The sequence below is a fragment of the Podarcis melisellensis genome (genome assembly GCF_964234715.1).
Source record: "Podarcis melisellensis genome assembly, chromosome: 1".
Classification (NCBI taxonomy): Eukaryota; Metazoa; Chordata; class Lepidosauria; order Squamata; family Lacertidae; genus Podarcis; species Podarcis melisellensis.
Window position 1 is genome coordinate 84,788,589 of NC_138528.1, and position 27,980 is coordinate 84,816,568.

At 44.2% G+C, this 27,980-nt stretch overlaps 1 protein-coding gene across 2 annotated transcripts; it reads right to left on the reverse strand.

Moving 5' to 3' along the window:
* Positions 1–79: 79 nt before the first annotated feature.
* LOC309377145 (uncharacterized protein) lies at positions 80–15,667 on the reverse strand. Of its 2 annotated transcripts, none has more exons than XM_081924141.1 (3): positions 15,071–15,667; positions 2,435–2,595; positions 80–1,662 (listed from the first exon to the last, which is right to left on the reverse strand). In XM_081924141.1, exons 1-3 carry the CDS (start codon positions 15,507–15,509, stop codon positions 1,351–1,353), a joined length of 912 nt encoding a protein of 303 aa, XP_081780267.1. In that variant the 5' UTR covers positions 15,510–15,667; the 3' UTR covers positions 80–1,350. The 2 variants fall into 2 exon arrangements, with proteins under 2 accessions (XP_081780267.1, XP_081780268.1); XM_081924142.1 differs by having other exon boundaries at positions 169–1,644.
* Between the last annotated feature and the right edge of the window lie 12,313 nt (positions 15,668–27,980).

Below are 27,980 nucleotides of genomic sequence, written 5' to 3' on the forward strand. Positions count from 1 at the left end.
GGGGTGAACCTGTTTGTATATGCTTGTAACTTTAAGCCTTAAGCCTGCCTTCAGAGATCACTCTGTGCTCTGCCTGATCGTGAGTAAACTTTCTTTTTATTGTTTATGAATAAGACTGTGGTGTCTTTATTCTTTTAGGAGGGATTCAAGGGGTCTTACCAGGAAAATAGTAGAACACATTGCAATGTGGGGAATCCAGATTGAACTGCATATTGTCTTAAGAAACTCACACGAATTTGCAACTAGTTTTCTGCTGTGTAAAGGGGAATGCACTCTGCTAAGTAAAGGAACTTGCTAGCGCAAGTTAGGAAGGATATTAATAAACAATATATTTTCTTCTGCCACCCTGAACATTCCCAGAACTTCCATCGTTCCTGATGACTGGCCCTGCTGCTTAGGACCACTTGGAGCTGTAGACCAAGAGCATCTGGAGAGCATCGTGTTGGCTACTCCTGGCATAAGCAATACAATATCTGAGTGAAAGCAGCAATACCTGTAGAGTTGATATTGATAACTCATTCCCTGGAAGACCACACACATGGGAAGTCAGCGTATTAAGTAACCTAATCTGCTTCCTACTAGCAGCCTGATCTTATGCATACTTATTTTCCTGGCATCATCATATGAGCACCAGAATGTACAGTTTGTAACCCCCTAATGGCCATAAAAGGGGCTTATAATTCCTACTACCTGGGTTACTATTGCAATCCATCTTCCATGCAATATCTCTAACCTCAGCATGTTGCAAATGGCTCCTAAGTACCTCCCCCAAACCATCCATTTCAACTATTTGTGAATGTGTCAGGTTCTGAACCAGTTTTTCATTACCTCCAACTACATGTGTTCTTTTTTTCTTATTTCTCCAATGAGAGGGATTCTTCCCAGGAGGCTGGGATTTCCTCTTTTCCTCACCAGCCAACATTGTGGAGACAATATCTGGAGCCCCCTCTCTTCCTCATTAGCGAGGGCTGAAGCAATTAAATTGCAGGATGGAAAGGTTCTGTCATGAAGGGTTTTGTCAGAATACATGGATGGGGAGAAAAATGCCTTGAAACCACAGCAAAGCAAATTGCAGCTTGCTAGTCTGCTGAAGTAAATGCCTTTATACCATCGTGAGGAGAATCCCAAGGCGCGTGCTTCCCCTCCCTGCTCCAAATACACTAATAGAACAATTATAAGATAAATATATTCCAAACACACATAAGTTAAGTGGCACAATTTCACCAGGGCACCAGCCCAGGCAGAGTCTTTTTAGTCTATGAGCAAAAGGAGGGCACCAATCCTTTTTCGGTGATCTAGAGTTGGTTGATGGATGACCCCCCCCCCCTGTTTGTTGGGCTTATGGTCCACTCATAGCAACAAGTTCATCTCCCTGTGAGTAGGGCTTCGAACCTCCTCTTCCTCCTCTGAGCATGAGGAATCTGGGCTGTAGCTGAAGGTGTCAGCACTGTGACGCAGGAACTGTGTGCCAGCACTGTGGCTGCTGCATTCATCACCACCGCTCTCCTCTTCCTCCTCCTGCCCTCGCCCTTCTCCGGACAGCAGTTTCTCAGAGGCCTTGCTCACGCCCCTCTGTTTCTCAGCCTCAGCTTGTGACACCTGCTCTTTGGCCTTCCGGCTGCGTTTCCACTTCATCCTGCGGTTCTGAAACCAGATTTTCACCTGCGTGAGATGGACAGACAGACAGTGATAGGTACTCTGTTGGGAGGAGATTTATTCCAACACTCTGGCATTTCCATCTTTCTGTCCTAGCCTTAAGACCCCAGATCAGCCTTTTTCTCAACCTGCTTGCCCTGTTTTGGACTGCAACTCCCATCAGCTCCAGCCAGCATGGTCAGTGGTCAAGGAGGATGGGATTGCAGCCAAAAACATCTGGAGAGCATCAAGGGGATGAAGGCTGCTCTAGATAGTCCCATAGTCTGTGTCACAGTGCCTTCTACTATTCTCCATATGTGGAACCATACCTTAGTTTCACCTGAACCAGATTCACTCCCATGCCATAACCTATGACTGATCACCTCCTCTCTTTTTTGATAACAAGCTACCTATTTTTGCTGCACTGCACAGGAGCTACTTCCTTTCTGTACATTTGTGTAGCCCATCAATGTTTGCCACAAGATTTCCTGCAATTTTCATCTGGAAATTTGTAAAGCTACAGGCCTTGCCCTTCCAGTGTTTATGCACTAAGTAGTACAAAATGTGTGTGATGTACACCTAAATATATAAATAAACCTAGTGTGCTCACAGTTTACATTGTTTATAGAGCCCAGAGGTTTGGTCTATCTATTGCATGATATACCAAAGAAGTTATTTTGTAGCTTTCATTTCTGTGTGGTAATTGGTGCAAAGATCTGTATGGGAAAGTACTGGGGGAAGAGGAGAGTTCCCTTGACTGTTGCGAAGGCCATGCACCCTCTCCCCCTCTGTGATGTACCTGCGTTTCAGTCAGCATCAGAGACGTGGCCACCTCAAAGCGCTTGGGCCTTGATAAGTACTTGTTGATCTTGAACTGGTTCTCAAGTTCAAGGAGTTGCTGGCTGGTAAATGCTGTTCGGGGTCGGCGGCACTTGCCCATCAGGCCAGACTGTGGGGCAACTGAAAAGGGAAAAAAGAGTCAGGAAGAATAAATTTGACCCAGAAGGATGTTACAGGGGGCAGCTGCATAGTAAGTGCAATTTTTTAAAAAACTGGTTTAATATTATATTTTAAAATTGCTGGATGGGTAATAAATCAGATTGTTATGATGGAAGAAGGAGGAAGAGGAAAGAGGAGGAAAAGGAGGTGGAGGTCTGGGCTGTATCCTTAGCTAGAGAAAGAAGGGAACACAATACACTTTTTTAAAAAAATCATTGCCAAAAGAAACAAACTAAGCAGCATGTTTATGGAGAACGTGAAAAAAAAAGACCCTACTCATGGACCATTGTATGGACAAGAAAGAAATTCCTACTCAGCCCCAAAATAGCCAGTGGACTGGGTGGGGACCAAAAATGAAGAGTGAGGGCAGAAAGTCTTAAATAGTCCCTCATCTCCATTCTTCACACCAGCCTCAGGGTGCAACTGCACACCAAGCATCAGAGCATCACACCTCTTCCCTTGCCCAGTGGGAGACAATGCTCTCCTCACTGGGATGTGTGGAGCAGCTTTGCTTAAAGGTGCTTATGGGAGCACCTTTCTTCTGCAGAATAAGACACTTCTTTCTGCCCAAAGAAGTGAGATCCAGTGTGGTGTTCTGGTCAGAGTGTTGATCACCTTGATAACCTTCATGTTACAAATTCAATTTGGCTGCTTTATGTCATAGCAAAGCCAGTTCAGAGTGAGAACAGAAATCATTGCCCTCACACTAGGCAAAGACTTTCATCCCTGTTCAAAGACAGTCCTCCAAAAATCACCGAAAGACTGGTGATTTTTTGCAGGGAATAGAAGTCTCTGGAGAAAAAAAAATAGATCTTATTTTGACTCGTTCGTAGATACCACACCTCTAATTAATTCCACTGGCAACATACATAGATCCAATAAGGAAATAACACCTGTGGTAGTATTCCCTAACCAGCAGTGGCATTTGGTGCTGTATATGAGGCCCAGCAGACGCTGCGAGGAGACATAAGCTAGACACATGGAGCCCACTGCCTTCCCTTCAAGTAATGATTTTATTGCCTCACTGATATTAACCTGCTTGATATGTTATCATGCTCATTTTAACAATCACAATCAATTCCGTTGGTGAAATTAAACCTCCTTTATTAGCCTAAGGTGTATTTAATTACCTCCAGCTGTCCTAAGGTGGTGATAAAGGCAGCCTGACTCCACAGAGGCCTTAGAGCGCCTATCTCACTAATGAACCTTTATCAGAGCAGCCTGCTGAATAGAGGAAGGAGGGGGGAAACTGAACAAAAGAAGCTTTGAGGGAGAGCATTTGCCCCACACAGGCAGAACAGGAAGGGTGCTGCTGATGCCCCTAATTATCATCAACTTTATGGGCTTCCACTAGGATCAGTTTTTACTGCCCTTCACTAAATAGAGAACAGACTTTCAGTGGTGGAAGTGGGCGAGGACAGACAGGTACAGAATGCCGAGAAAACATTGTGGGAATTCTATACAAACATGCAAGTTGCTTTGATCGCAGCACACATTGGAAACGAAAGAGGTGGGTTCCGAGAAGGAAACTCATACCCCTAAAAAGGCTCCCCGTAGTGCAGGAAATGACAATGTGCTGCCTTCCCATGGACTACAAATCCCATCATCCTTGACCATTGGTGATGCTGGCTGGGGGTGATGGAATTTGTAGTCCAAAACATTTGGAGGGCCACCACATTGGCTATCCCTGTCACAGCAACATAGGAAGCTGCCTGATACTGCATGGGACCAGTGGTCCATCAAGCAAAGTCCACATTAACTGGCAATGGCTTGCCAGAGTTTCAAACAGGATATATTCCCAGTCCTACCTGGAGATACTGGGAATTGAACCTGGAATCTTCTGCATGCAAAGCAGTTTCTCTACTGCTGAGCTATAGCCCTTCTCCATACTCTGAAACATATCTCCAAGCCCCAGTTGTCAACGAGGTGATGCTTAAATTGCAGAAGCTGAGTTAAATGAATGCCTCCATGTAAAATAAGCTAACCTGCCTGATCATAACCATGAAGGTATGTATGCCTGATCCAGCAAGGCATTTTATTTGGCATCCGCCTTTGAATCTTTGTCCCTAATCTGTGTCATGGGGCACCTTGCTGCTCCTGTATATGCCAAGAAGATGCTGAAATTAAGTTATAGGACCATGGGTAAGATTGCCGCCTGATTGAATTTCTGCAGCAAACTCCTAGGTGGTTAGCAGGAGCTGTCTGGAAATTCCAAGGCATTTCAATAATAAAATAAAGTATTTCAACAGAGTACAACATTTCAGTTTTCAGATCGACCAATCGACAAAATATAGATATTGTAGATAATTTAAGGATGATGACCCTAATCTGGCTAAAGTTAGTTATGATTAACAGCCAGCCCTATTTATGATCTTGCAAAAAACATTTATTTCAGTGGGCTTAGACACACCTCACCCTAGGAGTCGAGTTGTAGGTCCATTGAAACCCATTGCTTGCAGTATAACTCGCATCTTAATTAACTTGGACTGAAGCGTTTGTACATTATGTACAAATTTAAGCTGATACAAAATGCAGAAAAACATGTTCGCATTTGAAGATGCCTATTCAAATGTCACCGTGCAAAGGGAAGGTGGGATCCCAAGTCAGAGTGAGAACCTACAAGGGCAACTGTTTTCTGAAAAAAATAAAATATGCCAACAATCTAGATGTAGAGATGCAAATGAGGGCAGGGGGTGTCTTCCATGGATTCAGATAAATGCAGATGATTTCCAGGAAGAAGAGTAGGAGTGTGTGTGTAAGTGGGTGGCAGCAGTGGGAAGCCATGTTTCACCAGGATGTCATGTTTTATTTCCTCTTGTTCATATTTTGAGCATTCGTATGAAATTAAATACACTTCCTGGGTGTTCTGCAGACTGGAGAACTGTCCAGCCTTCTTTCTCTTTACTGTATTCATTTTTCATGTTGGAGAGCAGCACAGAAACATTAAGGCAATTTGAACAGACCCTTGCAAGGCAGTTCGAAAGGAGCACTATCAAGCATAAGGGAAAAACAAATGTGCCTCAGATAATGATAAAGTGGAAATGAATATTCATCAGTATTCAAAATTCTCTAGAATGTCCCGTTTCACTCGTCAGTTTTCTCATATCTGTGACTTAGGCTGTGAATACACTTACTAGAGAACAAGTATTACTGAACTCATTAAGAGGCACTTCAGAATGAACTTTCAGATTGTTTTTTAATTTTATTTTTTGATACCATGGGGTTGGGGTGCTATTTAGATTTTCAGCCTCAGATGCGGGGGGGGGGGGGGAGAGAGGTTAACAAAAACGCCACAGAAAGACTCACATCTTTTCACATGGAGCCAGGATGTCAAAGATGCTCCTGTGTTCTGTTCAAACAAATGTGAATTACTACTAAGATCAAAATGTTCTCCTGCTTTTTCCCTTTTTTATTTGCCACTGCCCATTAACTCAGGTGCTGGAAATGTAGCAAATCAGCACCTTATGCTTAACGCAAACTGTTAATACATAGACTTACTATTGGCCCTTTGTGGAAGGAAAGAGAAACCCCTCCATATTAAAAATAACACACCTGCTTGCAATATACTATTTTTATTGGAGTTCGTCGTTATTAAAATATTAAACTCCACCCCACCACACATCTTCTCTTTTAATAATCATCTGGATCATCTAGACATCTTTGTTTCTCTTTTTTCAGGTGTACAAACCAAAAGTATTTTAAACACCGCAAGAACGAGCATAAACAAAGGCTTTAAAGGGGGACAACTGATATTAGTAACTTGCTAAAATTTCTCCTGGAGAGTTGTAATTTTGTGTTGTGAACTTCCCTGAGACCTACGCATGTAGGCAGGTATGCAAATTTAAACAAACAACAACAACAAAATGTTTAAAGTGCACGTTTTCCCGAAGCACCTCTGCTTGTCGGCTGTCTGCAAGATTTACCGTAGCCGCGCAGGACAGGACACACCTTGGCATAATAATGGCTGAATGGCCTGACTGGGTGTGCCAACAGGATGCCAAATATGCCAGCTGGGACGCGCGATCTTCTGGAGGCTGCCCTGTCCCTATGGAAAAGAGGAGCTCGGGCTGCCTGCGATGCCATCGCTGTTTCATGGTTTTGCGAATTTTCTATTTCGTTTTTATTTTCCCGGTTTGTTTTATTGATGAAAGGAAAGGCTCACCTTCAGAGGGCTGGGAGAGCGCATCCCCCAGTTATCAAATGGGTGGCCTAGAGAGGGTAATCCGGGGAGGCATGTGGCGTTAACATATCAGAGTCGATATGTCTCCAGCAGCAGATATGTTGCGGAGGAATGGTACTGGGCAATGAAACACTCATATTCCCTGAATTGGATTATCTTGCAAGATCAGAATAGGGGCGAGGACTTGATGACAGAACAGCCCACAACATTCGGCATAGTGCAGCCAAACCGAATGAGACAGTCAGGCCCGAGCTTCGCTTTACCAAGTTGAAATTCATAGGAGCCAATCGGGCTTCACTGCTACTCTCTCCACGGAACGTATCCGAGTTGGGGGTGGTGCGTGCCTTAGATGCGGATCTGGGTCTTGTTTGCTTTGAAACTGGAAATTTCAGGTGCATATTTTCAGGAGAGACCTATGGATACATGCATGCCCACAGTCTCCCCTGCTGCTAGCTGCCCTAAGAGGCTGAGCAAAACAATACAGAAATAAGTAAGTAAGTAAATACGTATAACTACAGGTATATCAATCCAACACGAAAACTTGGGGGTGTGGGTGTGTGGAGAGAGAGAGAGAGAGAGAGAGAACAGAGGTGTTAGAAACGCAACATGGGATTGCGCTATGGATTTGCACACGGTTCATACTCCTTGCATATTTTCTCCTTTGGACACTTCAAAGACAACAACAGTGTGGTGATATGCTCACAGTTTACGGACGTCGTGTCGTCGTCCCCACCCCCATCTCCTTGCCAGTCAAACACTTCTGAAAACTGCGTGTGATTCGCTCCCGATCCTTCCGCGCTGGCAAACCACGAAAGCACAGCGGAGCGCCTTGAGGACAAACCTCCTGCGCTTCGTCCTTTCCTGTTTGTGTGGGTGAGGAGGGAGGGAGCCACGCTTCAAGAATCTGCCCAAGGCGAACCTTGACGGCGTCACTTTCTTAGCCAAGAAAGCCTCCTGTCCTGACGAACAACGCAATCCATCCAATGCACATTTACTGGAGAGTAAGTCCCATTGATTCAACCGAACCGGGGCTCACTTCCAAGAGAAAGAATTGCGCTTCGAATGTGCTTTAAAGGTCTCGCGTGCACGCAGCCACAGGCTGGCAAGTCCAGGTTGCACAACTGACGTTGATTTGGCGCTCTTGAGACAAACCTTCTTCGCCTCCTTTCGTCCGCGCCCCAAATCGGATTTCAGGGGATATGGAGGGGGTCGGGAATTGCACTGGAAAGCCTTGGATAACAATTCCTTGAGGCTAGGTCCAGGCAAACAAATCCGAATGACAAGGTCGCCCGGAAGACCATTCAGCAACACAAGAGACCCAGGGCCGCTTTAAAACCGCACCGGCTGCGGCGTTTATTAATACGCAGGTTTTGGCCGGGGCGGCGGCGGCAGGAATCCATCAGCTAACTGATTTGCTAGCCTCCCAAGAACGATTGTTGACAAGGATGTCCGTAGCTACGCAGATGACGCAGTTTAGGATGGGAATAAACTTCCCATTCTAAAATCACAATTAATGACCATATTAAATCAAGGGAGCGATTCAACCTTAATGTACGGAAGCCCCTAATGCACAGCCTCTTCAAATGTACAGCCTCTTCAAAACCACCCACATTTTCTTTCTTTTCTCTTTTTTCCCTTCGTGTTTCAGGAAGAGACACCGTTTGGGTTAGAGCCAGCACAGGGGCAGAGACAGAGCTAATCCTACCTGGGGGAAAGGGGGAATCGGCGCACACGTGGATCTGCAGCTGAAAGGCACGTAGCTCAGTTACGCTGCTGGATATTGCTTTTCTTGTATTTGTTGTTAATTTAAGTAAAATAAAAATGAGACGATTTTTTTAAATAAATGGCGCACATCTGCTGGAGCTGCGGTATGATGACCCGACACGGATGAACAAAAGGTCAAGAAAGAAAGAAAGAAAGAAAGAAAGAAAGAAAGAAAGAAAGAAAGAAAGAAAGAAAGAAAGAAAGAGAGGCATATTGAGTTCAGAAGGACTTTAAATGTCCTTGGAGTGTTCAGAGTCTGACTAAATACCAGGAAGAACTTTCTGACAGTAAGAGTTGTTTGACAGTGGGACGGTGTCCCTTAGAAGGTTGTGGACTCTCCCTTCATTGATGGTAGATTTTAAGTACTGTACAGTGTACAGTATTGGGGCAGGGTGATGCCTGTTCTCCAATCTTTTCCCCGATGTCGTACAGCTCTTGAGACAGACCCATCACAGACTGAGTGTGGGACTTACTTCTGAGCAAACGTGTACAGGGTGGCCTTCCTAAGCGCCTTTATCCAGGAGCGGCAAATATCATGGAGTTCACGAGAACCTTAGTGATGCCTATGTAGCAATGCCTTTACTGCTCACACTGATGGCGTTTTCACACACGCGCACCTTGCTCCCTAAGTGCAGCTTTAAAATAGTGGCTTGCGTGTATGAATGAATATGCCCCCCCCCCAAAGTGCAGAATAAATGGAGTCTCCTTTCCGCGGGTAATACCCAGCAGTAGTTCTAAGTAACTAACCTAACGTCCGTTGATTTCGCTCCGTGTACTCCGAGTATGAATTAGTAGGATATTATCATAGGCATTCAAAGGGCAAAGAGTCGGAATGTCTTCCTGTTTGTTTGCAGGTGATGAGGAGCATCTCCCAATTCCATAGCTACATCATTGGGGCAGTAAGAACCGGGCCAAAACTGAGGCTTTGACCATCCTCTCTGAGGCAGAAGATAACCCGCGCGGATGCGACTTTCAGTTGATCGAGCGACCCTCTCGGAAAGTTGTGGTTGTCCATTACATGACCGAGTTGTCAAATGGCCCAGTCATACGTGCATGGCAATCACATGGCTAGATCGCCCTGTCAAAGCTCTTTCTTCTCTTTCCCTTGTTGAGTTATTCTCTGCGCTTGCGAACGAGACTCGCAAGCGCGGAGATATGCGCAAAGATGACCAGAGATGGAGGCTACAGGTTGGCAAGGCGGCTCTAGAGTCGAAGATTGCCTAACTGCGCCATTGCCAGATCTCGGCGGTTCCTTCGCGCTTGAAGGCTCTTTGTAGTTGGTTGGCTGGTTGGCTACCTAACCAGTCTTCTGCCGGGGTCTTCCTCCTTTAATGCAATAAGCCGCAGACACTCGTCTCGCGTCGTTGACCGGCGAACAAGGCGTGAAACAAGGCTTGTCCTTGCGCGCTGGAGCAGAAAGAAGGACAATTGTTCCGGGAACAATTTCCTCTGATGGGAAGTGGCAGCTGCGGAACTACGCTGTCACCTCTTCCTCTTCCTCCAGGTCTCCAACTCTGGGACCCTCCAACACCACCACCCGTCACGTTCCCGCTTGAAAAGAGTGGGAACAGATCGGCCGATGAGCCCTGACCATTAGCTTTGGTTAGTTTTGGTTATCTTGCATGATCAGGTAGTCCAAAGCGGCATGCGCGAGATCCGGGACGCTACCCAAATGTCCAGGCAGATGAAAGTAATCCCCGAAAAAGGGCAAGAAACCGTTCACCCGTTCATCCCGCCAAAGGGCCCATTCATTCACACGTGCACGGCAGGTGCTTCGCTCGCTGTCACAGCTGAACGTGTGAACTGCCTCAAGCTGAAACCTCTGAGTTTGAGGCGACGCCAGTCAATGCTCCTGCCGGTTGCCACGTAGACACCCGTGTTACCAACCGAGTGACGAACCTGGTTTTGTAAACTCAGGACCATCTCTGTGATTTAAATCGTTGCAAATAAGAGCTGGTAGAACGAAGGAGGGCAATCGCAAGCGCCACCCTGCTAACCTGGGGATCCAGAGACTATGAAGGCAGGACAGTAACCATCACCACATCCGCGTCCCGGTCATTTCCCACAGTCCAGGCGACCAAGGGCTATTGACCTCTGAGAGATTAAATATCTGAGCTGCAGGTTTAGTGGCCAGGTTCTCTTATACCGAGTTAGAAGTCCCATTGTGTTTCAGTTGAGCTTTATCTCAGAGGAGCGTGCACAGGATTTCAGCCTGACGGGACGACCCTCAACCTCCCTACCTGGAAGTAATCCTCGTTTAACTCGAGGAGACATACATTTTAAGTAAACCCACATAGGATTGCACAGTTAATGTTGTTTTCTGTCTGCTGTCTGTGGCAAGGGACATAGCGAGCTACAAACACAAAGAGTTAGAACTGAGAGCAGAACCATCAGCACCACCGGCTCCTTCTCGGCATAAGGCTACATACTCTCAGCATGCCAGCTCCATTGGTGGGCTCAGGTGGCATGCACTCATCCCTTGCAGCCATAAACTCTGTAATCTGAGAACTGACTGCAACCTTTCCTTCTTGTCCTGCTACAAGAATCTGGAGTATCCATGTGTGTGTTTTAAAGGACACCATAAAAAATACTCCAGAAAATAATTGAAAATGTAAAGGAATGAGATTGTGGGTGGGGAAGAGGGAGAAGCAGGAAATCAAAGTGGTTTATTGAGATACTGGATCAATTGATCTCCAATTTTAAGGAATGGAAGACTGATATTTGGGGCATATCTATCTTACTATCTGAAGACAATTTTTAGGGGCATGGGTTTTTTTCTATGTTGAGATCGAGCACAGAATTTTAAACCATTCGCAATCATAACTAAATGCACCGCCCTATTAAATGTAGTTAAAATACTACCGTTGAAACAGTGTAACGTTAATATCGACCAATGTATTAATTGATGGACCTGTCAAGATGCTTTATTAATCCACTGCTCAATTAATAAGGAATGCTTTTCAGCTTATAACCAATTCAGTGTTTAAACGAGGTTTATCAAGGTGTTTAGTCGCTGCTGCTGCTTTTCTTCAAACGAAATCCCCATTGCTTTCTCATTTGGCTCTTGGCGACCAGACGCTGGCAACTCCTCCCCCCGCCCCGTTCTCTACTGAAGGGCAACTTAATTTTTTTCGAAACTGCGAGGATTCTATTTCTTTTGTATAGCAGACTTTCTGAAATGTGAATGATGGAACACTTAGCCTCTCAGCCAGTTAGAAAGCCTTATAAAATCGCCTAGGTTTTTAAAGAGAAGCCAGTGGTCAGATTGAAGCTGGATAGCTTTGCAATCGGCATCTTAAAAATCTCCGATACGGAATGTCTCTTTCACACTCTTTCACACCAACTATTAGATGGGGCGGGGATAGCCATCACCACCCATCTCGCACACTTGTAAGCTGCATTCCGAGAAAAAGAGCCTAGAAGATGAAGAAATAGCGCAACATAACACACACGCAAAAGCTTTCTTTCTTCGCTTGTCTGCGTCGCCTGCTTCCAGCTGACAAGACAGAGACATTCTTTTTTTCTCCGCCGTTGGTAACAAATTAACTGCACCAGCCCAGCCCTCCGCCAGCTCCAGCCTAAGTACCCGGAGACCTTGGGCGGATTAAAGTTCAAAACCTTTTACAACTTCCCCTGCCCGGGGTCGAGTGATTGATGTGGGAAAACTTGCCGGCAGGACAGCAGGGCTCCAGAGGTGGCTTGGCTCAGCTCAGCTCAGCTCTGCCCCCACCCCACCCCGTCACTATGCCTCAGAGCCGAGTTTGGGTGCAATAAAATATCACAACCGCAGTTGCCTAATGCTTCTGAACAGGTGAATCCTGCCGCGGGGAAGCCTGGAGTCTTGCCTTAGTCGATTCCCGGCTCCTTCCTAGCTCCCCTCTCTGTCTCCTAGGCAAAAAGGCGCTCGGGTATGAAGCACTCCCAAACATAGACTGTCTGCATTGGAAGCGGTGTCTGGAGCGATTTAAGCAAAGCACATTCCATCCAGGAATAAATAGCAAAAGCGGGGTGTTCGACTTCCAGTTGCCTAAATGTAGTCTTTAGGAACAAAATATTACAATGGGAGAGTAAGCTCTATTGAATTCAGTGGGGCTTGCCACTGCCTAGACACGTCTAGGACTGCACCGCAAAATGCGCTGAGGACCAGAGAAGGCCCCTACGGAAGGCAAAGAACACGCCGTCCTCTCCAACCAACCACTTTAAGACAGCTGGCAGTTTTCATTGAGGAGCAGTCAGACCTAGTTATCACAACAATAGAGGCGGGTGGTAAATCTTCCTCTGGGCACTACCACATTAGACAGAGCGAGGGCTCACATAATTAAACACTGTCCCAGAACGACACACACACGTACGCACGTACTTGGGGGGCAGGCTCAGTAACGTCGCCGGAAATATATGCCTAGTTCTCTCAAGCATCAGATGGGATGGTTATGCCCAAACTTGCCTCTGGACTGTACCACTTCCAACTACCCATTCCGACAGGTACGACTAAATGCTTCTCAGGACAAGCCGTTCCCTTCCCATATCAAGCTTGATGTCAGGGAAAAAAGATTTTAGCCTTCTCCTTCAAATTCTTATTTTTCTATTTGTAGAAGTGTCAGAAACAAATGACTCCGTGAGCGCGGGAGAGAGTTCAAGGCGCTGTTGCTAATGAGGTGGTTTGCTTTGTTTTTAAGGTTTTTAATAGTATTTTAAAGTAATGTCAACAACTACTCCAAGTACACCTGAGTTCCCCTCCCAATTTATTATTTAATTTTATTTGTAAGATTGCTTACCCTGTCTTCACCATGAGGTTCCAGGTTAATCTTTAACAGCCTCCGAAGACTGCCATTAACCCGCCCTTTCTAAAACCTGACACAATGCTCCCTTTTTGAGAGACCAGAATTCCGGCCTTAGGCTGCAATCTTATACACATTCCCTCGTTGAATTTAATGGGGTTTACTTTCGAGTAGGGATGTGCAGGAGGAGTGCACCGTTATTCCCTTTTTTCTTGACAGCAATTCCCCTTTTTATTCGCTTCTCTCCAAAGCAAGATTCCTGGAACCACAGTTTAAATCACTTTCATGTCTTAGGCACTTCTGCTTAACTGGGATGTAGAAGTCGTGGGACGATATTGTAGGAAAAAAAGCTAAACATTAAATCTGCGAAGGCTTCCTTGGGAATCAGCCTCACTGAATGCAGTGTGGTTTGGTTTTGAGCAACAGGAACACATAAGAGCAGGCTGAACGTCACGCTGATGGGGGCTTTGGGGGTCACCTAGTCTAACTGCCAGCTCAAAACAGGAACCTAGAGTTAGAGCACCTCCAACAGATGGCGGAGGCGCCCAGCTCGAAGACTTCACGAAGGAAAAGCCCCCGTTTTCCCCTCTCCATGACAATTGGCTCCAATGTCGAATTGCTCTTAGAATTAAAAGGTGTCTCCAAATGTATTTTTTTCAATAACCATTTTTTTAAAGCTAGGAAGATAACATGTGTCATTTAGATTAGATTGCGATGAAGGAGGATGTTAAACGTTTCAAAATTTATGTTACGAACTTTTTATTGGGGGGGGGAGGACACAGATACCAGTCTTTTCACTAGGTAAAATTGGTGGGGAAAAATACATCCCCAAAGTTGATATAAATATTCTGTTCTTATCAGGACGTTATTGGGAGAACACTAGGGTTCAAATAACAAATCCAGGGTACAAGTACTCTAGGCGTGCACGCCACAGGTGCGATGAACAGTTTTGCTTAACTACATGAAAAACCAGTTTGCATTTTTTTTTTCTAAGACAGCCTAAACTATAAACAGAATCCACGACTGTGGGCAATTCATGCCTCAAATAGTAGAGGCTGAAGCTCGGTTTTGATAAGGAGCGCATGAGGGCAGGTGGGGATGTTGTGATGGACTTAATCCATTTGTCGAGTCCTGCAGGATCAGATCAAAGTCCCGCCGTTCAGCACCCTAAGTGCCCACAGCACTTCACCAGACGCTTCTGGGAAGGAAATCGCCTTCCAGAAAGTGTCATTCAGAAGCACGCAGCCATCGTGACTAGGAGCCGAGGACGGACTCGTATCCTTTGAACCACCTGGTAAGCCAGCGGCGAGAACCACATCTTGTGACAGTGAATACTGCCCACAGCCACAATGACAGTGATTGCCATTGCACACCCTGCAATCTTTACCTACAGTTTTTGTTTTGATGGATATGTGTGTGTCGTTTTTAGCCTCTTTCGCTTTTCAGTAACGTCCCCGCAAGATGCCATGACCTTTTCCGCGCGCTTCTACTACATGCCCAACCGAGAAGCAGAAACTGACCCCTCCAAAAGTAGAAAAGGATCAAGAGGAAACGCTCAGTTAAGGAAGATCGCGCTATATACCGGAATGTGTTTCATTTCCCGGGCGTGGCTTATTGGGCTCCACCAGTGGCCCTAGAGAGACTTTCGCCATGCGCCCTGGGCGCACGGTGTCCTCCCGGCTACCGGAGGCTCCGGAGCTGGGGTCTTACTCACCGTGGAAGTCGGGAAAGCGGGGGGCCATGATCCCTGCGCGAATCCAGTGCTCCAGCGGGACGGCCCCGGCGACGGCGGACGCCTTGAAGTGCTCCGGACCCGGCTGAGGCAGGTGGGGGAAGGCGGCGCTGTAAGCGAAAGCAGGGTGCTGGCCGGCCAGAGCCGAGATCGGGTAGAGAGGGGGCGGGTACATGGCGGGCAGGCCGCCCAGTCCCGGAGGGGGAAAGTTCAACAAGCCGGGCTTGGGGATGAAGGCGGCAGGAGGCAACGGGGCCACCATGGAGGGCGCGCACGGCGAGGGCGTCTCGTTCCGCGCGCAGGAGCCCGGGCTCCCCGTCGAGCTTTCGGGGGAAGCGCTCTGCGCGGGTCGCGGGGGCTCCTCAGCCAGGAGGGCGTCTATGCGGAAGCTTTGAGATTTCTCCATGGCCTTCTGCATCATGGCCCCCGCTCCCCAGGAGCCTTTGGGGAAAGCGGCAAGCCCCTTCGGCACGCCGTCGCAAGGGCGAGATCTCCTCCTCTCAGCGGCCAGGCAGACTCCAGGCTCCTTCTCGCGCGGGGTCGGAGGCTTGGAAAGGCTTCCGCTCCTGCACGCGCACCTGCTCGCCCCCTCCTCTGGAGCCACTTCTTCTCCTCGGTCGCTCCTCCTTTCCCTCCCGCCTCCGATCTCGCCTGACACGCGAGGCAATTGTTTGAAATCTCCTCCCCACCTGTCTATTGGCTCCCGGCCCTTTTGTCCATACCGCTGCGGATCAGGAGCTGCTGCCCAAGTCATGAATAGCACACTTTGGAAGGCAGGTCTGGAGTAGCCTGAATAAAAGGGTAGGCTTCTTTAGAAGAGGGAGCGCTCACATCCAGTGCATTTACTGCAGAACCCTTCAGGCATGTCCAAAGTCCGTTTCGGGGGCCTAATCCGGCCCGCCAGTCTGTTTAATCCGGCCTCTGTGGCAGTTTATTTCCTGGGGTAAAATCCTTTAAAAAACGCCTCAACTTCAACCATTAAGAAAGCCCAACAACTTCAATCCTTATAAAAGGTTAACAACTTTGGTTGGCCCTTTGGTCGGCCCTCACGGTCCTTCACTTCATCAAATCTGGCCCTCTTTGAAAAAAGTTTGGACATCACTGCAAGGCTTACAGAAATAGCGGTGGCTGCTTTCAGAGGATACGGTCTTGAGAACCATCACGGCCCCTTTCACAGGGTAACATGGAGATCACCCTGGTTTTTCAGCTGTTCAGCTGGAAAATAGGGGCCAATCCTCCTCCACTGGTTGACAATACATGCTGAGGACTAGTAACTTGTGGGCTTATATTGCAAAGCTACAGTAGTCCCCCCCTCCCCGCCGCCAGCCTTCTGCAAAGCCTTTTTAGGACAGAGGCTAATTCTTTGACATGTGGCCACAGTATTATAATCAAGAACTGTTGTCCCGGTTGCTAGAACTAAACAGAGGGGCGCCCTTGTACTCCTGGGGAGGTCTGTAAATGTTCCTTTATAAGAGAAAGACACAATAATCTCAGTCTCACGGGACCCTAATTCTGCGCATAAACCGGCCCTGTTCCTTCTGATAAGAGCTCTGTTAGCTCCCCGCCAAAACTACCAATTTAAACTGGTTCCACAACCACAGAGCAAAGCTTTTTACGTTTTTTGCTTAATTTGGTGGCAGATTAGGAACACGCAGATAACCAATTTGTGTTCTCCATTGCCTCTAGAAAACGCTCAGTGACACTCCCAAGATAAAGCAGCCGGCTCCCCAATGGTCTTGACTCTCTGCGGATGCGAACACCGGAGGAAGCAGGAAGGAGGCAGGTGTTGGGGGCAGGGCACAGCCCACTAGCCCAGTTCTGAAGTCCCAGCAGAAAAAAATAAAGTGGATCCTTTCCCCCGCTTCTGGGAGAAGAGATGTCAACTCAAATGCATTTCATACTATAAAACTAAAACGTGTCTTCTATTTGCCAAGATGATTGATAGGTAGCTATTCCGCGCCCAGAGTCCTTCGGGTGCCTGATATTAAATAAAACTATTTATTTATGTGCTGTATTACTCCGTTGGACTTGTACCCTTGCTAGAGCACAGAACGGAAAGAAACATTCTTCACAGCACATGCATTTTATATTACGCCCACAGAACCCCAATCACATAATAATGAATCAATATTAAGAAATAAATTTGTCCATGATGCCCAATGAGATTCCATTATCATTGGAATATTAATCATATGATCACCCCCTAAATTCATATTGCCCCTCCATATAGTTGCCACTGAAGCAGCAATGTCTGTTCTCATTGGACACAACGGGACTTACTTCCGAGTAAGCAAGAACTTAATACAATAAATCGGTGGTGAATTCCAGTGCATTGCTTTATTTCATAACTATTACTATTGATTCAATCTGTTTGCAGTTTTAACAAGGGCAGGGGTTATTTTCTTTCTAATTTTTCAGTTTCGAACAATCGCATTTTATCCTGCTTGCCGAAAGGACTTCTATCATTTGTCTTACATTTATAGAGAACATCGAAGAGTATATAAAATCAAGATTTAATTGCCAGCTAAACACACCAACTAGCAATCAGTTAGCAATCATTAGTCCCGGGACTCTCCGCCCAGTTTGGGGTAATAATATAGTAAATACATTGAGATAATCGTTATATTAGGTCGTGAACAGTCATTTTTGCCTTCTTCAAAGCCCATACATGCCTTTCCCCCACCTATCCCCCGTCTGAAATCCTGGAGCCAGTTGCGGGATGACCTATAGGTGTCCTCACCTGTTTTGTATATCAGACTTTGCAGGAAGCCCCGAACAATTCAGCTTTCTTTTGATATCCTTTCCCTTCCCTTCCCTTTCTAGTCCTTATGTGAAGGATGTGTGGAATCTTTTGGAAGAGCAATGAAGGACAGTTGAACACACTACATTTCATGTAATATTCCTTTTAAGCTCCTATTTATTGGGAGTTAAAGATTAAATATGGCGCTGCTATTCAAAAGTGGAAGTTCAATTTTATATCAATGTGTTTCCTGTTTCACTCATATTGCTGCTTATTTTAACCTTATTGGCATATTCATATGGGGAGATGGTAATGTCTGAACAGTTTAATACTTAGCATAATTTATTATCAATGTTCTATGCATTGGGTGGTTTTTGATGCGTAGGATATTTTATTTATCCTTCCTCTTCTTACTTTTGTAAGAATGCAAATACCTATTTCAGCAGAGTAATTTCACTATCTGTGTGCAACTTATCTTTAGAAGCTTTTAGAGACAAGATGAGGGAGGGACTGAGATGAGATCAGGGAAAGTCAATGCAGGTTTGTTCCTTTAAAAAAAAAGCGTTTAGGAAACTTGGAAGTTCCTCTCACTATCTAATCTTTCCCATTGCAGACACATCAGCCTCCAGTGCAAAGCTGAATTTCATCCAAAAACTTCCGACATAAACTGTACACATGGCTGAAAAACCCAATTGCCACCTGCATGTTAAAGTTTTATGGGTGCACCTAAATGCTTTGTGTATTCTCCCTAAAACCATAATGTGTGAAGTGACATTTAATGGATTGTCAATCACTTTAGACCAACTGTATTTAGGCTTTAGTGAAGGTGGTGGATACACCTATGAATGAATTCACAATTTCTTTAGAGATGGTGGTGGTCCATCCATGAGCAAGGAAGTCTCACTGGTTCCATGCTGTTACTTCCCAGTATGTCGCTTTCTGTGAAGCGCAGAATGGAAACTAGCAGGAAGATGCTTATTGGAAGGGAGCAGGGAGTCATTTGGTAGAATTCAACCTACATGGTGGTGCAAAATATTTTCTATGGCCCCTCACAGTGGGAAAAATCCAAGCTGGCTTTAAACCAACATTTCCCTCCCTGTCTCCTGCCACTGGCCAAGGCCATAAACATTTGGGGAAACAAGCTCTTCATAACAACAGGAATCAGACAAACAATTAATTTTGTCCTTATCTCTCCTGGGGGTAATTTAGCATTTCATATACACATTTTTTTTTCCTTCAAGGGAGAGAAGTGGTTGGATCAAAGGTTAATGATCCCCAGCGTCAATCTAAAGTCAACAGTTTGCTCTGCATGAAGGATCTCTTTAAACAGCAAAGGAAGGCCTTGCTGATTATGTCTCAGTGGGAAAACTGGAGAGAATGGAAAATAATGTGGAAAGCGATCAGCAGCAGAGGCTGGTCCATTAGAGTGAATGGGGGAATACCCCACCAGCCTTCATCTGCCTTCAGCCAGCCCCTTCCTCAACAGATAAAGCCAGAGCTTTGAGTAAGGAGTTATGAGTTATGTGAGCCAGAAGTGGGAGGCAAAAGAAGCCAGAAGAAAAATAGCAGGCAGAGCATGATGGTTGATGTCTATTGAAATCCTGGGCTGTATTTATGGGAGAAGCAAGACCCTCTTGGGGTGATTATGCTGTGAAACCCCTCCATCGTAGGCTCAGGCTGTATATATGCACAAATAAACGATAAAGACAGTCTCTGCTGGGTCTCATTTCCAAAAGGAAACACAAACCCTGGGTAAGTGATCCTGGAAACCCTGTAATCTTGAAGCACTCCGAGATGGCAGTTTCATACAACCACAGTTTTTTCCAGCTGGAACTCAGTTCTGGCCCCTCTCAGGTGGGCGCTGTCGCCATTATAAGAGAACAAGGGAGGCATTCATGGTGAGTTCCAGCACCTCTTTTTCTAGAAATATAGTGTTGTGTACAATAATATTAATTGGGAGGGCAGTTTGGAAGCTGGAAGATCCCTAAGGGAATCATTCATAGAGCAACTCATTCCAGTGGCCACCTGATTTCATAGCCAACATTTCTCTGCTTGACAATTAACTTTAACATGCTGTCTTTCTTTAAGAGTCCAGGGCAATGGGGAGGGGTGAGTGGCAGACACAGTCCTAAAAGGCAGAAGCTAAAGCTGTACAAGTTCATACTGTAAGGCTCCAAGCAATGATTAGGCAAACCTCCAAGAGAAACAGGGTATGTCTACTCCTCCCATCATTCCTACTCTGCAATGCCAAACAGGGAACTCTGACAGGGTAGCCCATGTGGCGTGCTACACTTGTTATTGGACTCTGATTCCCAATAGCTACAGCCATCATGGCCACTGGTCAGGAATGATGAGAGATGTAGTCCAGCAATATTTGGATGGCATCACATTAGCTATCTCTGCAGGACATTCTTTGGTCACACACATGACTATAAATCCATTGGAGATGGGTTGATCTGCATTTGCTGAGGATTAAATCTACCGCCAATGTCTAATTGGCCAGGTGCTAGGATAAGCCATAGCACAGGTCTTCCTATTTAATGTTATCAGTAGATCTGAGTCCAGGAAACCCCAGCTGGGACCAGGTGCCCTGGAAATCCCACAATCTCCTCTTGCAGTGGAAGAGCTGGGCCTAAGACTAGGGCAAGGGGTCTAGGCAAGGCTCAAGACAGAATAGAAGAGCTGGCTGGAAGGGGCGGGCACCAGTCAGTGATAGATGCCAACAGCACTGATGAGTTCAGAGTCTGCAGGTCATCAATCAGACCCAAATCAGATTAAGGTGTCCAGGCTCTGATTAGCTTCATTTCCCATTGAAGGAAGGTGCGAGTCCATTGCCATCCGTCACAACTAGGCTGACAGCTCACTTGGCCAGCAGCAAGGATGCATGGGTGATTAAAGTCAGCAAAAGAGCAAGTGTGGTAGCATTTCTACCTGCACACCCAACTGAAAGGCAAGGAGAATTGAAAGAGGTTTCACCTGAATGTGAAGGCCCTGGTAATATGGAATAATTGGCAATTTGGGAAGGTTCAAAAAGAGAAGGGTGGGTGGGGAATGATCAAGGTAAAAGTGAGTTTCCAGCTAGATATCAAAGGTTAAATAGGATACCAAAATCAGACAGATAAGAGGTTCCTTCTTTTGTTCTCCCGTTGCTCAAGGCCATTAACAACAAAATATCCAGTAAATCTGTTAAAATAAAACTTTAAAGCCACTATAAGAGAAAACAGTTTGAGAGTAATCATATAAAAACATTTACTGCTTGGTCAAAGGGCACCAAATTTTATACACAAAAAGAAAGACTTTTTCCTCACCTCACCTACTCATTGAACGGGAGAAAGAAATGCAATAAACAACAAAAATTAAAAATGATGGGTGAAAAGGCATGTTGGATAGGAAATACCATCCTAGCACCTTTTAATATGCTACCTAGCATCTTGTAATGACCTCTCTCTTGAAGCTAAGTACCTTTTAATGCCCTTGACCCCCAGGGCCATTAAAAAGGACTACCTTTTGCTATGCACTTGAGTAAGTTTTCTCAAAAGGAAAACTTTTTGAGCCAGGTCCTTGTGCTTGAATGGAAAACTGCATTTAGTGCAGAATACCTGCAGCACAATTGCTGACAGAAGTGAGACCTTGTCAGCATATAATACCTGTGCTCAGATGTCTGCACTGGTTACCAGTTCGCTACTACTGGGGCAGGTATATTAGTATATAAAGCCCGTAGCAACTTGGGACCAAGTTTACCTGAGAGACCACCTTACCCATATGTGCCCACTTAACCATTTTAATCTGTAAAACTGGCACTGATAATAGCTATTCTGCATATGTAAGAAAACAATATTTTAATGTGGTAGCACCTATACTTTGGAAATCCCTGGTTATTGACATCAGGCAAGCGCACTCACTGTACTGTTTTTTGTGTCTGCTGAAAACATTTTTGTTTAGACAAGGCTACCTAGCTATATAGAATGCTGATGTGTGTTTCCATCTGCTTTTAGTTTATCACTGATTTTAATTTTTCTTGAAATATTTTAAATAGTTGTTTAACTGTTTTTACTGATGATTTTATTGTATTATTCTTTTTGTAAATCACTTGGAGGTTTTTTATTAAAAAACAAACAATGTATAAATATTACGAAATTAAAAATAAATAAATGGAGGGGGTCTGATGCCGTTTCCCCCCTACTCTCTATCTTTGCTATGGACATGACCCCACACCCTTCTTCAGAGAAGCTTTTCATTAGCACACTTTTCCACTTGGCCTAGCAGTTCATTAAAGCCAGAGGGGTTTGTTTGAGGAGTAGCTTCATTAAATAAACAGTATCTTTGAAGAGTGGGCTGGTTGGGAGGAAACCTGCCTTGTTTACTTTCCCCATTAAGTCTGTGTGCTGGGAAGGGTAGTTCTTCTCCCTGCTTTGTCAAAATGGTTTGTGCTCCTCAACCACAGGCCTCCTTCCTCCTACTCCATCCTGTCCTTTAGTTCCCCCATATCTTCACATCCAAGTGTCTCATATGGATTCCCTTCTATTCTTCCACTGCTTATTCCAGATGGAAGATCACAGTAGCAGAACTTAGGGTGGGGGCAGAACAGCCAACTCTTTTTCTTTTCTTTCAACACAGCATCTCTCATGGCCCTCCACAATGAGCTGTGGGCAGGAATCTGAGTCCACTGAAAACATTTTGCTTACCTGAGATAAGGTGCATAGTATCCATCAAGTTATTTTGGCATGTAAGGCAGAAAATCCCACAAATGCCTCTCCCCTTTCCTGGTAGCAAAAATACAATAATAATACATTAAATAACTAGCAACTTGCTGTCCTTTCATGGCACCCAAAATCAGCTGCCTGAGACAGCTGCCAGACTCTGCTATACTGTAAGGTCGGCCCTGCAAATAGGGAATTTCAGCATTTGTGACTTATTCTTACATAGAAAGTTTCCTTTTCCTAAACTGTTCATGCAGCCTTGCTTCAAATAAAGACATGAGAAAAGGGGATATATGACGAACAGCCTGTACCCATATGGGCCTGCCTGAGCTTTAGGATCTGCATCAGAGGTCCTGTTCATTGATTTGCTATTAAGAGTTATTAGATGGACGCATACCAGGGACTGTAGGAAAATCTGCAGTCAAAGTGACAATCATGTTTGCTAAATAAGCATATGAAAGGGTTAAGGCTCACAGAGTTCCTGCATTCCTAGAGAAGACAGGTTGGTGTGACATCATATCTCTTACTTCCTGTGGCAGGAAATAGGACAAAGGATCTTAATCTTTTCTCCTTGCCTCAGTCTCTCTCTTCTTTCATGCCAGCAATGTGAACACTCCATTTTGGAAACTAATTTTGTATTTTGTAACTAAGAAGCATTTTCACCTGCATACTGCTTTGATATATTTGCTGCCTGCATTGAAATGTAAGTAAACATTTTTTTGCTTTTATATCTGGTACATTCTAAAATGTCTTTTTTTAAAAAAAGTTTTTATTGTTAAAATAATTCAGCATTAATACACACATATTGCGAATATACAAAGATACAAACATACATTTCATACAATCCTTAAAAATGTTCAAACATACCTACACTCAATCCCACAGATAATTCCTTTTCCCATCACCATCCACCACCCCTCACCCCACCTTTGTGTTAGACTTCCAATCTACTCAATTGCAATTTCTTTCCACTTCTATTACTTTCTTTCACACACTTTAACCTAATTTCATGCTTCTTTTTCTATTACACATTGTTATCCATCTTATTTGGTATTCCAGTATTTAAAATGGAACTTGTTTATTCTAATAGGAGTTCTGATTTTTCAATATTGTTTTGCAAGTATCCTTTAAACACCTTCCAGTCCCTGTCTATCTTCTCTTTTGAGGTCCTTCCAATTTCTCCCATTGTTTTGGATATATTGTAGGACTCCATTCTAAAATGTCTGGAACATTCTTAGCAACAGGGACAGAGAAGGGAAAGGTTAGCAGAGCACAAGTAAACTGGAATAAGAGGTGTAATTGTCTAATCCATAGTTTCCAGCAAGTTGCAAAAGCACATGTGCTTTTATTCTGCTAAAAGGGTTTCACAGCCTATTTACTCTCATATTTCTCCCACACACATGGGACAGGAGGTTTAAATTTAAATTTTCAGATTTAACCCTCAATTCATCCACATCAGGGACAAGGCTTTTTCAGTGGTGGTCCTGAACCTCTGAAAGATATGTGATTTCATTGTTGTTGGTCTTCAAGCAGCCCTTTAAAACATTTCTTCTCTCCCTCCTTTTAAAAACAAAAACTGATAACTTTTTTTTAAATAGATATTTATTAAGGTTTTAAAAATTATATTAAAAACAAAACATAACAACAATACAATCAAACACAAAAAAACCAGGTACAATTTCATTACCTTATTTTCTTATACCTTACCTCCCCTCTCTGTATTCCAATTTCTATTTTATTAATTCAGCAAATCCTTTCCCTTAATTTCATTTAGTTTTTAACCCTTCTTTTCTTACTACTTATCCAATCTGGCTGGAAACCACACAGTTTCTAAACCAACGTCATTCTAACATTCATTAACTTTGCAATATTTTTTGAGATAGTCCTTAAATTTCTTCCAATCTTCTTCTGCTGTCTCTCTCCCCTGGTCTCGGATTCTGCCAGTCATTTCTGCCAGTCCTATATAGTCTATCACCTTCATCTGCCATTCTTCCAAGGTGGGTAGATCTTGTGTCTTCCAATACTTTGCGATGAGTATTCTTGCTGCTGTTGTAGCATACATAAAGAATGTTCTATCCTTCTTTGGTACCGTTTGGCCGACAATACCCAAGAGAAAGGCCTCTGGTTTCTTCAGAAAGGTATATTTAAATACCTTTTTCAATTCATTATATATCATTTCCCAGAAAGCCTCAATCTTTGGGCATGTCCACCAAAGGTGAAAGAATGTACCTTCAGTCTCTTTACATTTCCAACATTTATTATCAGGCAAGTGGTAAATTTTTGCAAGCTTGACTGGGGTCATGTACCACCTATAAATCATTTTCATAATATTTTCTCTTAGGGCATTACATGCCGTAAATTTCATTCCGGTGGTCCACAACTTTTCCCAGTCAGCAAACATAATGTTATGACCAATGTCTTGGGCACAAAAACTGATAACTTTTAGTAAGTTGTAATACAGTGGTACCTCGGGTTAAGAACTTAATTCGTTCCGGAGGTCCATTCTTAACCTGAAACTGTTCTTAACTTGAGGTACCACTTTAGCTAATGGGGCCTCCTGAATCAAAGTTCTTAACCCGAGGTACTATTTCTGGGTTAGCGGAGTCTGTAACCTGAAGCGTCTGTAATCCGAGGTACCACGGTACAAGCTTTGCATGAATCTATAACATTCCATGTGAAATAAAGATGGAGGAGAAAAATATAGTAAATTCCATTTACAGAAGATGGAAGGAAACAGAAGACAAGTAATAAGCATTTGTGATTCTTTGTTTTGTGATTCTTTGTGGTTGCACGTTATTTTGCACTTGATTATTCCACTCCATTACAAACAATGACCATTTTTCAATAGAGTTTTTGCTTCCTTGCTGACATTCTTGATTTCTCTGTTTTTGATTATGTCTGTCAACTTTAGCATATCTCATGTCCTGTTCAACCATTCTCTTAATGATGGGGAATCTTTCTCTTTCTACTTTTTGCAAATTGGCATTCTGGCAGCTGTAAGTAAATAAATAAACATTTCTATTTTCTCCCCGTTTCCTTTATTTTTTCATGTTACCAAACAAAATGACTAATAGGCCCTGTGTTAAATTATAACCTGCCATTTCCCCAATATTCCCCAACAAAATTTCTTAATAAATGTACATTCTTATCCTCCTCACCCTATCGCCAACATTTGTCATCTGCTGCAGGGCACATAAATACATATCGAAATAGATGGATATCAAGACATTTCAATTCCTTGATGCATTTGGTTAATTTTTTTAAAACAAGAAAATAACTTCAAAAAGTTTTTGAAAACTGAGTTTAACATACAAACATTAGATGACAATAACGTCTGTAACAGTACATTAATGAGATAATTGAGATGGTACTATGATGAGGCATCAAGGTTTCTGAGTAGAAACAAAGGTCCAGTCGAGGAAGGTCTTTCAAATGTTGTATTAACCAAGATCAGATCTCCATGGGTTCATGGTGGATTATGGTTACTTTCTGAAGTGGAAGAATATTCAATAAAGCAATACCACACCCCTGGAATGTGTCTGATTCTGCTCCTTTTCACCTGGCCACATCCTGATACCAAATTTCTATTACATTTGTGTGTGAAGTTTTCCATTTTTTAAAGCAACTGTTAATCCTGAAGTTTTTGCTACTGTTGTTGTGTGTTTTAAATTACAGTGGTACCTCGGGTTAAGAACTTAATTCGTCCTGGAGGTCTGTTCTAAACCTGAAATTGTTCTTAATCTGAAGCACCACTTTAGCTAATGGGGCCTCCTGCTGCAGCCGTGCCGCCAGAGCACGATTTCTGTTCTTATCCTGAAGCAAAGTTCTGAACCCCAGGTAATATTTCTGGGTTAGCAGAATCTGTAACCTGAAGTGTATGTAACCTGAGGTACCACTGTATTGCAAACTATCTTGTGAGAGTAGTGTGCCCTGAAAGGATTAGAAATCCTTTAAATATAGTAACTAACTACAGCCACCTATGGAAATGGAGGTTATCATCATCACATTGCAGCACAGCCAAGAAAAGAGAGCAGAGGTGAAGCCCAGCAAGAAGGATGGATGTACATAGAGACATAGTCAAGGCTTCTCCTACACAAAGCTTATTCCCACCACCACTCCAGCTGATAGCACCCTTCTTCATTCCATGTTAATGCTCTTTTCATTGAGTAGACCCTCCAGCATGGGCAGGAGGAGTTGAATAAATCAGCCCCCTTTCCCACGACCTTGAGCTCTAATTAATGTCAGCTCATTAAAAAGATAATGGGCATTTATTACTGTTTCTCTGGCTTCTGATTAACCCACTTCTCCCTCCAACACTGCCAAAGGGAGGTGGGTAGCTGCTTCCTCTCAACCAGCTTAAGCCTGAAGCAGGTGAGATTGACACCCATCAAGAAGCAGTGGAGAGTCTGGCAACGAAAAAGAAAGGGGGTGGAGGGAGCCCAGCTAGTGAAGTTGCCCCCCACCCTGTGCATGATAGGAATAAATTGCACCAAAGATAACTAATTCTTTTTGACAAAGGAATCTATTGTGAGCAAAACTTCACCTGCTGAATATTTGATTGTTTATTCCGTGGGTTGACAACATGGTGTCTGTGGGCACATCCACACCTACAGAGGCCTTCCCTGCCACCCCAGAATCCACCCTCTGCTGAAATTAGTCTTTAGATAGTCCTTCTATTGCACAATTTCATTCCTAACTATCAGGCCCATGCAGAGCTTGTCTGAGACAGTCAGGAAGAGCTTGTCTGAAGCTTGTCAGGAGTCTAATTAGAATAAAATTATAAACTTAAACAACAGAGTAGCCAGTCCCTGGAGGGTGCCACCATCCAACTTAGCCCTCTGAGGCCAGGAGCAAGCATACCCAGCTCCCGCCACCCCTGCCACACAGGCCTGCTAATTGTGGTGGCATGTGTGTTAAACTTACTTCTGCATCTCTGTGCCCCCACAGAAAACACTCCTCACTACAATTAGGGCTGAGAGAAGCCTTACACTGGTGCCAACAGAAGGCTTTTTTTTTTACACAGCCCAATTGCAATGGAGGAGGGGTGGTTTTTGGAAATCAACTGGTGAAGGTAAGATTTAATCCCTTCCTTGCCCCCAGTATTTTTTTAATTTTTTTTTATTTTTCAAGTCTAATTGTTGGAGGGGGGCATCTTCTTGGAGATTGCCGCTGGATAGGGAAATGTAACTCTTGCCTCCCCATACATATATTCTCTTCTTGCCCTCATTATACTTGGAGAGGAAAACAAAAACATTTTTTCAAGCCTAATCGCTGTCACAGTTACCTGTTTGTGGTGTGTGCCTGGTGCAGTGTATATATGCTTGTGTGGTTGCAATATGTTTGTGGTATGTGTACAGTTTGTGAGAATTTTTCACTTCAGCCACCCAATAATTTGATGCTCCTGGCATACTCTGCACTTTGCCATTTGCTGCTCTGCCTCAGGTAGCAAAAT

Excerpts from the sequence above, each read along its gene's own strand:
- LOC309377145 (XM_081924141.1), bottom strand. The coding sequence starts at position 15,509 with ATGATGCAGAAGGCCATGGAGAAATCTCAAAGCTTCCGCATAGACGCC. Across the intron at positions 2,596-15,070 it reads CCGCTTTCCCGACTTCCACG|TTGCCCCACAGTCTGGCCTG; the intron begins GTGAGTAAGACC and ends TTCCCTTTTCAG. Across the intron at positions 1,663-2,434 it reads TGATGCTGACTGAAACGCAG|GTGAAAATCTGGTTTCAGAA; the intron begins GTACATCACAGA and ends CATCTCACGCAG.